An 18,201-nucleotide genomic window follows, 5' to 3' on the forward strand; every position below is an offset into this window, starting at 1 on the left:
CTGGTAACATCTGGTACTGTTATACATCTGGCAACATCTGGTACTGTTATACATCTGGTACTGTTATACATCTGGTAACATCTGGTACTGTTATACATCTGGTAACATCTGGTACTGTTATACATCTGGTAACATCTGGTACTGTTATACATCTGGTAACATTTGGTACTGTTATACATCTGGCAACATCTGGTACTGTTATACATCTGGCAACATCTGGTACTGTTATTCAGAGATTACCACCTGAACTCTAAACTATTCCATGCTGGCATCATCAATTCAATAAAATAATCCCCCAAAATCAGAATTCCATAATGTGGTTTGGGATTATGTCCACCTCATTCCTGATAGAAAGTTTCCCTTTGACTACAGAATATTTCAAAGCAGACATAGGTACGGTGATGCTATAACAGCTGTGGGAAATTCAATTATCTCTTGTAGCAGAAAGCCATACACAAAATAAATCGTGTTTTTTTTTTCAGCAAATCATTTATTTTCAGAAATTGAATTGGAACAAAATTACTTAACAGAACTACAGATTGTTTTGATTACACACATTAACACCTGTTTACAACAGTCCTAGAGAGATGGAACTATCTCTTAGATACCATAACAATTCATTAACACCTGTTTACAACAGTCCTAGAGAGATGGAACTACCTCTTAGATACCATAACAATTCATTAACATCTGTTTACAACAGTCCTAGAGAGATGGAACTACCTCTTAGATACCATAACAATTCATTAACATCTGTTTACAACAGTCCTAGAGAGATGGAACTACCTCTTAGATCCCATAACAATTCCTTAACACCTGTTTACAACAGTCCCAGTGAGATGGAATTACCTCTTAGATACCATAACAATTCATTAACACCTGTTTACAACAGTCCTAGAGAGATGGAACTACCTCTTAGATGCCATAACAATTCATTAACACCTGTCACAACAGTCCTAGAGAGATGGATCTACCTCTTAGATACCATAACAATTCATTAACACCTGTCACAACAGTCCTAGAGAGATGGAACTACCTCTTAGATACCATAACAATTCATTAACACCTGTTTACAACAGTCCTAGAGAGATGGAACTACCTCTTTGATACCATAACAATTCATTAACACCTGTCACAGCAGTCCCAGGGAGATGGAATTACCTCTTAGATACCATAACAATTCATTAACACCTGTCACAACAGTCCTAGAGTGATGGAACTACCTCTTAGATACCATAACAATTCATTAACACCTGTCACAACAGTCCTAGAGTGATGGAACTACATCTTAGATGAATTTAGCCAGAGACGAAAAACAAACAAACAAACAAACGAGTCGTAACTGTATAACTTCGTAACCAAAGGCAGAAGGTTGTTCAAGCCGCCACAAACATCTTCCTGTCTGGAACTCCAGGAACATCTACTCCTTAGCAGTCTCAAACATCTTCTTTCTGTCTGATTTGTCTTCGATGTTCTTACGCCAGTCGCCCACAGATTCTTTGTCCTGAGGTGGGAAGAGAAGCATATCAAATATATTAATCTACATTGTGTTGTGTTGGATCCATGTATGTTTGTTTCTATGTCCACTTGAGTAATACAACAATTAATCCCAAATAAAAAAAACAACGACTCAGAATCATCCACATTAGAGTGCTGGGGTGAAATACAGTGTTTACACTATAGCAGTAGTTTCACCACTTGTTAATGTATCAGATTACACACACATTATTTGTAATGTAACATTTGGTGTCAGCAGTGGGATCCTCTTGAACTCTCATACAACGAACTCAACTGATATTAAGTTATAGTATTTGGAAGCAACCCTACCTCTTCCTTGACCTCCTTCTTGACTTGCTTCAGGTTGGACCTCAGATCCATGGACACCTTGTGTTTGGAGCCCAGCAGAGCCTGGAGCATAGCATCAGCAGACATGCAGACTTTCTTCAGGACGGGCTTCTTGAACTTTCCCTTCAGGTCTTGTACTTTAATCTGCAGATCCTCAATCTGAACCGAGAGAGAGAGAGAGAGACAGAGAGAGAGACAGAGAGAGAGAGAGAGTGTGAGAGAGAGAGACAGAGAGAGATAGAGAGAGAGAGAGAGAGACAGAGACAGAGACAGAGAGAGAGTGTGAGAGAGAGAGACAGAGAGAGATAGAGAGACAGAGAGAGATAGAGAGACAGAGAGAGATAGAGAGACAGAGAGAGAGAGACAGACAGAGAGAGAGAGACAGAGAGAGAGAGAGACAGAGAGAGATAGAGAGAGACAGAGACAGAGAGCGAGAGAGAGAGAGACAGAGAGATAGAGAGAGACAGAGAGAGATAGAGAGAGACAGAGAGAGATAGAGAGACAGAGAGCGAGAGAGAGAGAGACAGACTAAACAAACTACACGCACACCACATATCAGATATAACCTCTCTTTATCATTACAGGATATCAGATATAACCCCACCTCATTATCATTACAGGATATCAGATATAACCCCACCTCATTATCATTACAGATCAGATATAACCCCACCTCTTAATCATTACAGATCAGATATAACCCCACCTCATTATCATTACAGGATATCAGATATAACCCCACCTCTTTATCATTACAGATCAGATATAACCCCACCTCTTAATCATTACAGATCAGATATAACCCCACCTCATTATCATTACAGGATATCAGATATAACCCCACCTCTTTATCATTACAGATCAGATATAACCCCACCTCATTATCATTACAGATCAGATATAACCCCACCTCTTTATCATTACAGTAAATCAGATATAACCCCACCTCATTATCATTACAGGATATCAGATATAACCCCACCTCTTTATCATTACAGATCAGATATAACCCCACCTCTTTATCATTACAGATCAGATATAACCCCACCACTTTATCATTACAGTATATCAGATATAACCCCACCTCTTTATCATTACAGTATATCAGATATAACCCCACCTCTTTATCATTACAGATCAGATATAACCCCACCTCTTTATCATTACAGATCAGATATAACCCCACCTCATTATCATTACAGATCAGATATAACCCCACCTCTTTATCATTACAGTATATCAGATATAACCCCACCTCATTATAATTACAGATCAGATATAACCCCACCTCTTTATCATTACAGATCAGATATAACCCCACCTCTTTATCATTACAGGATATCAGATATAACCCCACCTCTTTATCATTACAGATCAGATATAACCCCACCTCATTATCATTACAGATCAGATATAACCCCACCTCTTTATCATTACAGATCAGATATAACCCTACCTCTTAATCATTACAGGATATCAGATATAACCCCACCTCTTTATCAACACAGATCAGATATAACCCCACCTCTTAATCATTACAGTATATCAGATATAACCCCACCTCTTTATCATTACAGATCAGATATAACCCCACCTCTTTATCATTACAGTATATCAGATATAACCCCACCTCTTTATCATTACAGTATATCAGATATAACCCCACCTCTTTATCATTACAGATCAGATATAACCCCACCTCTTTATCATTACAGATCAGATATAACCCCACCTCATTATCATTACAGATCAGATATAACTCCACCTCTTTATCATTACAGATCAGATATAACCCCACCTCTTTATCATTACAGATCAGATATAACCCCACCTCTTTATCATTACAGATCAGATATAACCCCACCTCTTTATCATTACAGATCAGATATAACCCCACCTCTTTATCATTACAGTATATCAGATATAACCCCACCTCTTTGTCATTACAGATCAGATATAACCCCACCTCTTTATCATTACAGATCAGATATAACCTCACCTCTTTATCATTACAGATCAGATATAACCCCACCTCTTTATCATTACAGTATATCAGATATAACCCCACCTCTTAATCATTACAGATCAGATATAACCCCACCTCTTTATCATTACAGATCAGATATAACCCCACCTCTTTATCATTACAGGATATCAGATATAACCCCACCTCTTTATCAACACAGATCAGATATAACCCCACCTCTTTATCATTACAGATCAGATATAACCCCACCTCTTTATCATTACAGTATATCAGATATAACCCCACCTCTTTATCATTACAGTATATCAGATATAACCCCACCTCTTTATCATTACAGTATATCAGATATAACCCCACCTCTTTATCATTACAGTATATCAGATATAACCCCACCTCTTTATCATTACAGATCAGATATAACCCCACCTCTTTATCATTACAGATCAGATATAACCCCACCTCTTTATCATTACAGGATATCAGATATAACCCCACCTCTTTATCAACACAGATCAGATATAACCCCACCTCTTTATCATTACAGATCAGATATAACCCCACCTCTTTATCATTACAGTATATCAGATATAACCCCACCTCTTTATCATTACAGTATATCAGATATAACCCCACCTCTTTATCATTACAGATCAGATATAACCCCACCTCATTATCAATACAGATCAGATATAACCCCACCTCTTTATCAGTACAGATCAGATATAACCCCACCTCTTTATCATTACAGATCAGATATTAACCCCACCTCATTATCATTACAGATCAGATATAACCCCACCTCTTTATCATTACAGATCAGATATAACCCCACCTCTTTATCATTACAGTATATCAGATATAACCCCACCTCTTTGTCATTACAGATCAGATATAACCCCACCTCTTTATCATTACAGATCAGATATAACCTCACCTCTTTATCATTACAGATCAGATATAACCCCACCTCTTTATCATTACAGTATATCAGATATAACCCCACCTCTTTATCATTACAGATCAGATATAACCCCACCTCTTTATCATTACAGTATATCAGATATAACCCCACCTCTTTGTCATTACAGATCAGATATAACCCCACCTCTTTATCATTACAGATCAGATATAACCTCACCTCTTTATCATTACAGATCAGATATAACCCCACCTCTTTATCATTACAGTATATCAGATATAACCCCACCTCTTAATCATTACAGATCAGATATAACCCCACCTCTTTATCATTACAGATCAGATATAACCCCACCTCTTTATCATTACAGGATATCAGATATAACCCCACCTCTTTATCAACACAGATCAGATATAACCCCACCTCTTTATCATTACAGATCAGATATAACCCCACCTCTTTATCATTACAGTATATCAGATATAACCCCACCTCTTTATCATTACAGTATATCAGATATAACCCCACCTCTTTATCATTACAGATCAGATATAACCCCACCTCATGATCAATACAGATCAGATATAACCCCACCTCTTTATCATTACAGTATATCAGATATAACCCCACCTCTTTATCATTACAGATCAGATATAACCCCACCTCTTTATCATTACAGATCAGATATAACCCCACCTCTTTATCATTACAGGATATCAGATATAACCCCACCTCTTTATCAACACAGATCAGATATAACCCCACCTCTTTATCATTACAGATCAGATATAACCCCACCTCTTTATCATTACAGTATATCAGATATAACCCCACCTCTTTATCAACACAGATCAGATATAACCCCACCTCTTTATCAACACAGATCAGATATAACCCCACCTCTTTATCATTACAGATCAGATATAACCCCACCTCTTTATCATTACAGTATATCAGATATAACCCCACCTCTTTATCATTACAGATCAGATATAACCCCACCTCATTATCAATACAGATCAGATATAACCCCACCTCTTTATCAGTACAGATCAGATATAACCCCACCTCTTTATCATTACAGATCAGATATTAACCCCACCTCATTATCATTACAGATCAGATATAACCCCACCTCTTTATCATTACAGATCAGATATAACCCCACCTCATTATCATTACAGATCAGATATTAACCCCACCTCATTATCATTACAGATCAGATATAACCCCACCTCTTAATCATTACAGATCAGATATAACCCCACCTCTTAATCATTACAGATCAGATATAACCCCACCTCTTTATCATTACAGTATATCAGATATAACCCCACCTCTTTATCATTACAGATCAGATATAACCCCACCTCTTTATCATTACAGATCAGATATTAACCCCACCTCATTATCATTACAGATCAGATATAACCCCACCTCTTTATCATTACAGATCAGATATAACCCCACCTCATTATCAATACAGATCAGATATAACCCCACCTCTTTATCATTACAGATCAGATATAACCCCACCTCTTTGTCACTTTTGCCAACTTTGCTGCCCAGGTCGTATCTCTCCTCATCTATCACATCAATCTTCTGGTGCATCTTCTTACACAGGTCCTGTTCAGAGACAATCACAGCGACTCATAACACGAGACAGACAGCCAATGTGTTACATTACAAACAATGTTGTTAAAAGGGATATTACTAGTGTAAAATGCAATCCAATTGTACTGTTATATTGTGAAAGGAAACGATAACAACTACAACTGGCATTAACACAGACAGCCCAATTCTGATATTTTTTTTCTACTAATAGGTCTATTGACCAATCACATCAGGTCTTTTCATATCAAATATTTTTCAGAGCTGATTGGTCAACAGAACAATTAATGAATAAAATGATGAGAATTGGGCTGCCTGTCTCAACGCAGCCTGTGTGATACCTGGAGTTCTGCAATGGATCCTGTGAGCTGCAGGGGAGTGATGTTTTCACTCATGTACTGCTTCCTGTCCTCTAAAGACTGGGCTTCCTCCTCCGCTATCAGTTCCTGGGCGATCTGGAGCATCAGGCTCTGGGGGACAGCAACAACACAGAAACCTTTTTTTTTACGTACTTGAAAGATGAATTATCTGAAGCATTTTTACAGACATTTACATTACATTTATATTTCAATTGGAGTGTTGATCTAGTTACGGTAGAAGGTTTGAATCCTAAGAAACCTGCCTACACATAGCTGGAAGTACCATACCAACATAGTTACTGTAGTAGGTCAAAGCTGTGGGCTGGAAAACCTTGGTAGAGCATGGGTGGAACAGGCATTGCGGTGCTCATGTGAATCACTGTTTTTCATCTTCAAACCAATGCCTATTCTCACTTAAAATGTTGTTTTTTTTTGTTTTTAAAATAGTCAAGTCTTACTAAAGGGAAAGGCCTCAAAGCAGTGATTGTCTTTTATATTTTTGATTTGTTAATATAACATTTGTTATCAAAAAGTGGTTGGATTGTTTGTAAAAACGTACAAATCACAAGTGGTATTTTTGTCATAATGTTTAAAGAGGTAAGAGATCTCTAAGCTGTTTATTTAAGATCTCTGTTGAGTCACTAGCTGGATAGAATCTTAGAGAGGTCATGAAGAGGTCATGGAAGTTGCCGTTGGTTACCTTCAGATGATGCTTGCGGCTCGATGACATCTTTTTCCTGTCAGAAAGAGTGAGTACAATTAATGTCATTCTCTTGTTGTTCAGGAACAGGTATGATCATTTTGATCCATTTTGTAAAAGACATACAATTCTGGATTTATGCAAAAAAATATTCTGTAAACTTGTTCCTAATGTTGAAATCCACTTTTACTCACTCAGACATGATGTCTGTTTGGTCTTTTCACCGTTCTGAGGAAGAAGTAAAAACACTACAGTTAAATTATATTCTGATGGTTTTTAACAGTGAATTCCATCCAATGAAAAACGACACAAAGTTGTACGGCAGCCATGACACACATAAGCCAGTTCCAAGAAAGATCCCCTATCACGTTCCTTGTTCCTTTTACTTAACAACCAAATCATCAAATCAAATCAAATGTATTTATATAGCCCTTCGTACATCAGCTGATATCTCAAAGTGCTGTAGGCCCCAAAGCTATTGTACTGGACTAACAAGGGCCCAAGTCTATTGTTATATTGTACTGAGGTAACTATTCCCCAAATCCAGGAATTCTGAACAAAGAACCAATTGTCTGTCATGAGATCCCCGGGTCCAGAGTCATGTGATGAAGATTGAGAGCAGGAGGGAATGCCAAATGGCACCCTATTCGCTATATAGTGCACTACTATAGACCAGAGCCCTATTCCCTATATAGTGATACTACAATAGACCAGAGCCCTATTCCCTTCATAGCACACTAAATCAAATCAAATGTATTTATATAGCCCTTCGTACATCAGCTGATATCTCAAAGTGCTGTACAGAAACCCAGCCTAAAACCCCAAACAGCAAGCAATGCAGGTGTAGAAGCACGGTGGCTAGGAAAAACTCCCTAGAAAGGCCAAAACCTAGGAAGAAACCTAGAGAGGAACCAGGCTATGCGGGGTGGCCAGTCCTCTTCTGGCTGTGCCGGGTGGAGATTAGAAACCTAGAGAGGAACCACGCTATGTGGGGTGGCCAGTCCTCTTCTGGCTGTGCCGGGTGGAGATTAGAAACCTAGAGAGGAACCAGGCTATGTGGGGTGGCCAGTCCTCTTCTGGCTGTGCCGGGTGGAGATTAGAAACCTAGAGAGGAACCAGGCTATGTGGGGTGGCCAGTCCTCTTCTGGCTGTGCCGGGTGGAGATTAGAAACCTAGAGAGGAACCAGGCTATTGTGGGGTGGCCAGTCCTCTTCTGGCTGTGCCGGGTGGAGATTAGAAACCTAGAGAGGAACCAGGCTATGTGGGGTGGCCAGTCCTCTTCTGGCTGTGCCGGGTGGAGATTAGAAACCTAGAGAGGAACCAGGCTATGTGGGGTGGCCAGTCCTCTTCTGGCTGTGCCGGGTGGAGATTAGAAACCTAGAGAGGAACCAGGCTATGTGGGGTGGCCAGTCCTCTTCTGGCTGTGCCGGGTGGAGATTAGAAACCTAGAGAGGAACCAGGCTATGTGGGGTGGCCAGTCCTCTTCTGGCTGTGCCGGGTGGAGATTAGAAACCTAGAGAGGAACCAGGCTATGTGGGGTGGCCAGTCCTCTTCTGGCTGTGCCGGGTGGAGATTAGAAACCTAGAGAGGAACCAGGCTATGTGGGGTGGCCAGTCCTCTTCTGGCTGTGCCGGGTGGAGATTAGAAACCTAGAGAGGAACCAGGCTATGTGGGGTGGCCAGTCCTCTTCTGGCTGTGCCGGGTGGAGATTAGAAACCTAGAGAGGAACCAGGCTATGAGGGGTGGCCAGTCCTCTTCTGGCTGTGCCGGGTGGAGATTAGAAACCTAGAGAGGAACCAGGCTATGTGGGGTGGCCAGTCCTCTTCTGGCTGTGCCGGGTGGAGATTAGAAACCTAGAGAGGAACCAGGCTATGTGGGGTGGCCAGTCCTAGTCTCAAATGATCATCATCCAACTTTCTCCTCCAAACGCCAGAGTGGTGGATCGAATTACTATGGCTGCGTTTACACATGCATCCCAATTCTGATCTTTTCCCCCCACTTATTGATCTTTTGACCAATCAGATCAACTCTTTAAACCAATCAGATCAACTCTTAAACCAATCAGATCAACTCTTTAAACCAATCAGATCAACTCTTAAACCAATCAGATCAACTCTTAAACCAATCAGATCAACTCTTAAACCAATCAGATCAACTCTTAAACCAATCAGATCAACTCTTTAAACCAATCAGATCAACTCTTTAAACCAATCAGATCAACTCTTTAGCCAATAGTTAGGCAAAAGCTCAGAATTGTTCTGCCTGTGTAAAGGCAGCCGTTGTGGCTGTTGTCTAACCCCCTCACTCCCCATGGTGGTGTGTTTAAAGCACTACACCAGTCCACAGTTTTGTGTGCATACTGCCACCTGGTGAGAAGTTTGTGAAAAGTCAACAAATCTAAGAATTTGCCTTTTTCCCTCTCATATGGCACCCTATATAGTGCACTACTTTTGACCAGAGTCTAATGGCACTCTATTCCCTATATAGCGCACTACTTTTTACCAGAGTCTAATGGCACCCTATTCCCCATATATAGTGCACTACATTTTACCAGAGTCCAATGGCACCCTATTCCCTATATAGCGCACTACTTTTTACCAGAGTCTAATGGCACCCTATTCCCTGTATAGTGCACTACTTTTGACCAGAGTCCAATGGCACTCTATTCCCTATATAGTGCACTACTTTTGACCAGAGCCTGTGCACTATGTAGGGAATAGGCTGCCATTTGGGATGCAGGCCCTGGAGCCTTCTAGAAGAGTTTTCTGTCAGGTTTCAGATCTCAATTACACAATAAGAGCGAGTACTAAAAACAGCCTCCATAAAATCTATCAACAGCCAACTATTAAAGACATGACATGACCGCTTGTGGTGAATCTACTGAGTCACTAGACTACATTAGATTCAGTTCTAGATGATCAATCAACCCAACAAGCAAAACAGCTTTTACAAATGACTAAAGCCAGTCTCCACAACATGAGAGCCTGGTTCAAAGTGTGTTTCCACCATGCAGTAACATGACTCAACTGAGCACAACGTGATGATCAGAGGCAATATAGCATGTAGACATCCTCCTCTTGGTCAGGGAGCATTCTTCCCTTGGTCAGGGAGCATTCTTCCCTTGGTCCGGGAGCATTCTTCCCTTGGTCCGGGAGCATTCTTCCCTTGGTCAGGGAGCATTCTTCCCTTGGTCAGGGAGCATTCTTCCCTTGGTCAGGGAGCATCCTTCCCTTGGTCCGGGAGCATTCTTCCCTTGGTCAGGGAGCATTCTTCCCTTGGTCAGGGAGCATTCTTCCCTTGGTCAGGGAGCATTCTTCCCTTGGCCAGGGATCATACTAGGAACTCTTTCTATCAGTAGGCTACTAAGGTAAGCATGCCTTGGTATCATACACATACAATAAGTCTATTTATTTTATATTTTATTTTATTTAACCTTTATTTAACTAGGAAAGTCAGTTAAGAACAAATTCTACCCCGGTCAAACCCGGACCGCGCTGGGCCAATTGTGTGGCGCCCTACGGGACGGTTCTGACTTAGAATATGTGGACCACTATAAATACCTACGTGTCTGGCTAGACTGTAAACTCTCCTTCCAGACTCATATTAAACATCTCCAATCCAAAGTTAAATTTAGTATCGGCTTCCTATATCGCAACAAAGCCTCCTTCACTCATGCTGCCAAACATACCCTCGTAAAACTGACCATCCTACCGATCCTCGACTTCGGCGACATAATTTACAAAATAGCCTCCAACACTCTACTCAGCAAATTGGATGCAGTCTATCACAGTGCCGTCCGTTTTGTCACCAAAGCCCCATATACCACCCACCACTGCGACCTGTATGCTCTCATTGGCTGGTCCTCGCTACATATTCATCGCCAAACCCGCTGGATCCAGGTCATCTATAAGTCTTTGTTAGGTATAGCTTATCTCAGCTCACTGGTCACCATAGCAACACCCACCCGTAGCACGCACTCCAGCAGGTATATTTCACTGGTCATCCATAAAGCCCACACCTCCTTTGGCCGCCTTTCCTTCCAGTTCTCTGCTGCCAATGACTGGAACGAATTGCAAAAATCACTGAAGTTGGAGACTTATATCTCCCTCACTAACTTTAAGTGTCAGCTGTCAGAGCAGCTTACCAATCGCTGCAGCTGTACACAGCCCATCTGTGAATAACCCATCCAAACCACTACCCTCCTCATCCCCATATTTATTTTCTGCTCTTTTGCACACCAGTATTTCTACTTGCACATCCTCATCTGCACATATATCACTCCAGTGTAAATTGCTAAATTGTAATTACTTCGCCACTATTGGCCTATTTATTGCCTTACCTCCTTACTTCATTTGCACACACTGTATACAGATTTTTCCATTGTGTTATTGACTGTACGTTTGTTTATCCCATGTGTAACTCTGTGATTGTTGTTTTTGTCACACCTGGTTAAATAAAAGTGAAATATATATATATATATATATATGTTTTTTAAACTCCCAATCACTGCCGGTTGTGATACGGCCAGGAAGAGTCTATGCCTCCCCCAGGGACCACTATGTTACAAAGTCTTCATCATCATCATCAACAAGTTTAACATAAAGCAAAAAGGTTGGACATAAAGTATCCAATGTGTTACGTCACTAAATAAAGTATTTTCTATTCAAATTGTACATCTATGTTTTCTATCATTTTTCTGTCAGTGGACAATAGATGAAAACACTGAAAGAGACACAGGGAATGAAACTAGCGGCTAAGTTTAGCTATAAGTCTGACATTACTGACATTAAGATCTGATACTGTGTGAGGTATCAGCGGTTCTCACCACGACTTGGCTGTTACAGACAGAAACAAACAACCTTCAGCCAGGACACGTTCCCAAGTGCCTAAGATTTTTCCTAAAGGTCTTCAACTTCAAAGAGGAAATTAATGTTCCTATTCAGTGTAATGCTTGGATTATTACTGAGTATAATTGAGTATTACTGACTATTACTGAGTAATACAGAGTAATACAGAGTATTACTGACTATTACTGACTATTACTGACTATTGCTGACTATTACTGAGTTACTGAGTATCACTGAGTATTACTGAGTATTACTGACTATTACTGACTATTACTGACTATTACTGAGTAGTACTGAGTATTACTGACTATTACTAAGTATTACTGACTACTACTGACTATTATTGAGTATTATTGAGTATTATTGAGTATTACTGACTATTACTGGGTATTACTGAGTATCACTGACTATTACTGACTATTACCGACTATTACTGACAATTACTGACTAATACTGACTATTACCAACTATTACCGAGTATTACTGACTATTACTGAGTATTACTGAGTATTACTGAGTATTACTGAGTATTACTGAGTATTACTGATTATTAACAACCATTACTGACAATTACTGACTAATACTGACTATTACCGACTATTACCGAGTATTACTGACTATTACTGACTAATACTGAGTATTACTGATTATTACCGACTATTACTGACAATTACTGACTATTACCGACTATTACCGAGCATTACTGACTATTATCGAGTATTACTGACTATTACTGCGTATTACCGAGTATTACCGCATATTGCCGACTATTACTGACAATTACTGACTATAGTCGACTATTACTGACTATTACTGACTATTACCGAGTATTACTGAGTATTACCGAGTATTACTGAGTATTACTGAGTATTACTGAGTATTACTTTACAGACACGACAGGCTGTCACATTCTCACTGTTTTGTGATAATAAGAATAAAATAGAAAATACATGTAATTTAAACAGATCACTAAACAATAGATATGAATTTAAATAGATCACTAAACAATAGATATGAATTTAAATAGATCACTAAACAATAGATATGAATTTAAATAGATCACTAAACAATAGATATGAATTTAAATAGATCACTAAACAATAGATATGAATTTAAATAGATCACTAAACAATAGATATGAATTTAAATAGATCACTAAACAATAGATATGAATTTAAATAGATCACTAAACAATAGATATGAATTTAAATAGATCACTAAACAATAGATATGAATTTAAATAGATCACTAAACAATAGATATGAATTTAAACAGATCACTAAACAATAGATATGAATTTAAATAGATCACTAAACAATAGATATGAATTTAAATAGATCACTAAACAATAGATATGAATTTAAATAGATCACTAAACAATAGATATGAATTTAAATAGATCACTAAACAATAGATATTAATTTAAACAGATCACTAAACAATAGATATTAATTTAAATAGATCACTAAACAATAGATATGAATTTAAATAGATCACTAAACAATAGATATGAATTTAAATAGATCACTAAACAATAGATATGAATTTAAATAGATCACTAAACAATAGATATGAATTTAAATAGATCACTAAACAATAGATATTAATTTAAATAGATCACTAAACAATAGATATGAATTTAAACAGATCACTAAACAATAGATATTAATTTAAATAGATCACTAAACAATAGATATGAATTTAAACAGATCACTAAACAATAGATATGAATTTAAATAGATCACTAAACAATAGATATGAATTTAAACAGATCACTAAACAATAGATATGAATTTAAACAGATCACTAAACAATAGATATTAATTTAAATAGATCACTAAACAATAGATATGAATTTAAACAGATCACTAAACAATAGATATGAATTTAAATAGATCACTAAACAATAGATATGAATTTAAATAGATCACTAAACAATAGATATGAATTTAAATAGATCACTAAACAATAGATATTAATTTAAACAGATCACTAAACAATAGATATTAATTTAAATAGATCACTAAACAATAGATATGAATTTAAATAGATCACTAAACAATAGATATGAATTTAAATAGATCACTAAACAATAGATATGAATTTAAATAGATCACTAAACAATAGATATGAATTTAAATAGATCACTAAACAATAGATATGAATTTAAATAGATCACTAAACAATAGATATGAATTTAAATAGATCACTAAACAATAGATATGAATTTAAATAGATCACTAAACAATAGATATGAATTTAAATAGATCACTAAACAATAGATATGAATTTAAATAGATCACTAAACAATAGATATGAATTTAAATAGATCACTAAACAATAGATATGAATTTAAATAGATCACTAAACAATAGATATGAATTTAAACAGATCACTAAACAATAGATATGAATTTAAACAGATCACTAAACAATAGATATTAATTTCAAAAACCGTATGGTGAAACACCAGCGATATAAAGCCAGAACCACAGACAGCCTACATATGTTAGTGAACCACAGACAGCCTACATATGTTAGTGAACCACAGACAGCCTACATATGTTAGTGAACCACAGACAGCCTACATATGTTAGTGAACCACAGATAGCCTACATACAGTGCCTTGCGAAAGTATTTGCCCCCCTTGAACTTTGCGACCTTTTGCCACATTTCAGGCTTCAAACATAAAGATATAAAACTGTATTTTTTTGTGAAGAATCAACAACAAGTGGGACACAATCATGAAGTGGAACGACATTTATTGGATATTTCAAACTTTTTTAACAAATCAAAAACTGAAAAATTGGGCGTGCAAAATTATTCAGCCCCTTTACTTTCAGTGCAGCAAACTCTCTCCAGAAGTTCAGTGAGGATCTCTGAATGATCCAATGTTGACCTAAATGACTAATGATGATAAATACAATCCACCTGTGTGTAATCAAGTCTCCGTATAAATGCACCTGCACTGTGATAGTCTCAGAGGTCCGTTAAAAGCGCAGAGAGCATCATGAAGAACAAGGAACACACCAGGCAGGTCCGAGATACTGTTGTGAAGAAGTTTAAAGCCGGATATGGATACAAAAAGATTTCCAAAGCTTTAAACATCCCAAGGAGCACTGTGCAAGCGATAATATTGAAATGGAAGGAGTATCAGACCACAGAAAAATCTACCAAGACCTGGCCGTCCCTCTAAACTTTCAGCTCATACAAGGAGAAGACTGATCAGAGATGCAGCCAAGAGGCCCATGATCACTCTGGATGAACTGCAGAGATCTACAGCTGAGGTGGGAGACTCTGTCCATAGGACAACAATCAGTCGTATATTGCACAAATCTGGCCTTTATGGAAGAGTGGCAAGAAGAAAGCCATTTTTTAAAGATATCCATAAAAAGTGTCATTTAAAGTTTGCCACAAGCCACCTGGGAGACACACCAAACATGTGGAAGAAGGTGCTCTGGTCAGATGAAACCAAAATTGAACTTTTTGGCAACAATGCAAAACGTTATGTTTGACGTAAAAGCAACACAGCTCATCACCCTGAACACACCATCCCCACTGTCAAATATGGTGGTGGCAGCATCATGGTTTGGGCTTGCTTTTCTTCAGCAGGGACAGGGAAGATGGTTAAAATTGATGGGAAGATGGATGGAGCCAAATACAGGACCAGACAGAACAGAGAGGATCAGGCAGACCAGACAGAATCAGACAGAACAGAGATGATCAGACAGGATCAGACAGACCAGAGAGGATCAGACAGAACAGAGAGGATCAGAAAGAACAGAGAGGATCAGACAGAACAGAGAGGATCAGGCAGACCAGAGAGGATCAGGCAGACCAGAGAGGATCAGGCAGAACAGAGAGGATCAGGCAGAACAGAGAGGATCAGGCAGACCAGACAGGATCAGACAGAACAGAGATGATCAGACAGGATCAGACAGACCAGAGAGGATCAGACAGACCAGAGAGGATCAGACAGACCAGAGAGGATCAGGCAGACCAGAGAGGATCAGACAGAACAGAGGATCAGGCAGACCAGACAGGATCAGACAGAACAGAGATGATCAGACAGGATCAGACAGACCAGAGAGGATCAGACAGACCAGAGAGGATCAGACAGAACAGAGAGGATCAGACAGAACAGAGAGGATCAGACAGAACAGAGGATCAGGCAGACCAGACAGGATCAGACAGAACAGAGATGATCAGACAGGATCAGACAGAACAGAGAGGATCAGACAGACCAGAGAGGATCAGACAGAACAGAGAGGATCAGGCAGAACAGAGAGGATCAGACAGAACAGAGAGGATCAGGCAGACCAGAGAGGATCAGACAGAACAGAGGATCAGGCAGACCAGACAGGATCAGACAGACCAGAGAGGATCAGGCAGAACAGAGAGGATCAGACAGAACAGGGAGGCTCACCTATGAGTTAATCCGGCCAACAGGGCAGTAGTGGTACAGAACGTGGGACTGCAGTGGCAGAGAGGAGGGCTGCGGTGGGTGGCTGTAACGCAGCCCTGGACAGACGGTTGTTTTAATGCTGTCCAGTGATGGCTCAGCACTATCCTGCCTAACTCTTTATGGACTTGAAGACCAACCCAGACCAATGGGCCGACACTCTTCTGAAAGTCTATCTCACCCCCCCCAGTGGCCCCACCCTGCCCCTCCACTCCCCAGTGCCCCCACCCTGCCCCTCCACTACCCAGTGCCCCCACCCTGCCCCTCCACTCCCCAGTGCCCCCACCCTGCCCCTCCACTCCCCAGTGCCCCCACCCTGCCCCTCCACTCCCCAGTGCCCCCACCCTACCCCTTCCCTCCCCACCCTGCCCCTTCCCTCCCCACCCTGCCACCCACCCCCCAGTTCCCCCACCATGCCACCCTCTCCCTCAGGCACAGACACCTACCCATCCCTTGACTTGGCAGTCTGCAGCCACTCTGCCCTCAGGATCCCTTCATATAAATAACCCCAGCCTTCAAGACTGTTATTCTTCTTTTATGACTTATTGACATAGTGCTGCCCCCTGCCTGTCTGACAGAGAGGAATGCCACCTAGTCCCAACCTCGTCACACCGTGGGCTTTACTTCCAGGTTTACTCTACTCAGAAGAGTGAAGAGGATATATTGTTACCGTCTAAGGGGCCAGGGTTGATTTGGAGACATGGGATTTAGTTGATTATGTTCATGGAACTTATAGAGAACAAGTTCAACCTTCTTTTTTTTGTGTAAAAAAAATCACTTTTTCTTGGATTTTACCTCAAACGTCACCTGGCTCTCCGAGGGTGTCTGGCTCTCCGAGGGTGTCTTCAGGGGAGTTGGGATATACAAAAAAACACATTTCCATTTCACACATGTATATTAATACACACGTGTACATGTGTGAAATAGGACAAATATTATGATTAGAGTTGGACTATAATAGATGTACTGTTTCTGTACAGTGGTTAAGGATACGTGGAAGTCATAGGCTTGGGTAGATACTACTAGAGAAACGGTTTAAACAACAGTTGCCTCTGAAGACGAGCCATTGCTCCGTGTTTGTTTGGAAAGCCAAAATGAAAATGTATTGGTGTTATAGCAGACGTTCTAGTGGCTGTAGCTAGACGATTATGTTACTGGCTCCTAACAACGCAGTAACATGTCAACAAGTACAGTAATTATCTCAAAAATAAATTTTAAAAAATGAAATCTTGAAATGTCAGAACGAATGTTCCCTGTTTAAAAAGTTTATACAACACTTACTGTCACACCCTGATCTGTTTCACCTGTCCTTGTGATTGTCTCCACCCCCCTCCAGGTGTCGCCCGTCTTCCCCATTATCCCCTGTGTATTTATACCTGTGTTCTCTGTTTGTCTGTTTCCAGTTCGTCTTGTTTGTCAAGTCAACCAGCGTTTCTTGTCTCAGCTCCTGCTTTTCCCCAGTCTCACTTTTT

The 18,201-nt window shown here is 39.6% G+C and overlaps 1 protein-coding gene across 5 annotated transcripts; it reads right to left on the minus strand.

The window, feature by feature from the left end:
* Positions 1–486: 486 nt before the first annotated feature.
* On the minus strand, positions 487–18,002 carry LOC110526837 (troponin I, fast skeletal muscle). Of its 5 annotated transcripts, none has more exons than XR_005039811.1 (8): positions 16,694–16,853; positions 7,616–7,649; positions 7,422–7,458; positions 6,704–6,832; positions 6,288–6,377; positions 1,828–2,004; positions 1,130–1,504; positions 487–1,066 (listed from the first exon to the last, which is right to left on the minus strand). XR_005039811.1 is itself a non-coding variant. In XM_036964014.1 (7 exons), the coding sequence occupies exons 2-7, from the start codon at positions 7,621–7,623 to the stop codon at positions 1,421–1,423; spliced, it is 525 nt and encodes a 174-aa protein (XP_036819909.1). In that variant the 5' UTR covers positions 7,624–7,649; positions 17,525–18,002; the 3' UTR covers positions 1,010–1,420. The 5 variants fall into 5 exon arrangements, 2 of the variants coding, with proteins under 2 accessions (XP_036819909.1, XP_036819908.1); XR_005039812.1 differs by having other exon boundaries at positions 1,010–1,099; positions 1,286–1,504; XR_005039810.1 differs by having other exon boundaries at positions 1,010–1,223; positions 1,286–1,504.
* Between the last annotated feature and the right edge of the window lie 199 nt (positions 18,003–18,201).

The sequence above is a fragment of the Oncorhynchus mykiss genome, chromosome 26 (assembly GCF_013265735.2).
Source record: "Oncorhynchus mykiss isolate Arlee chromosome 26, USDA_OmykA_1.1, whole genome shotgun sequence".
NCBI lineage: Eukaryota > Metazoa > Chordata > Actinopteri > Salmoniformes > Salmonidae > Oncorhynchus > Oncorhynchus mykiss.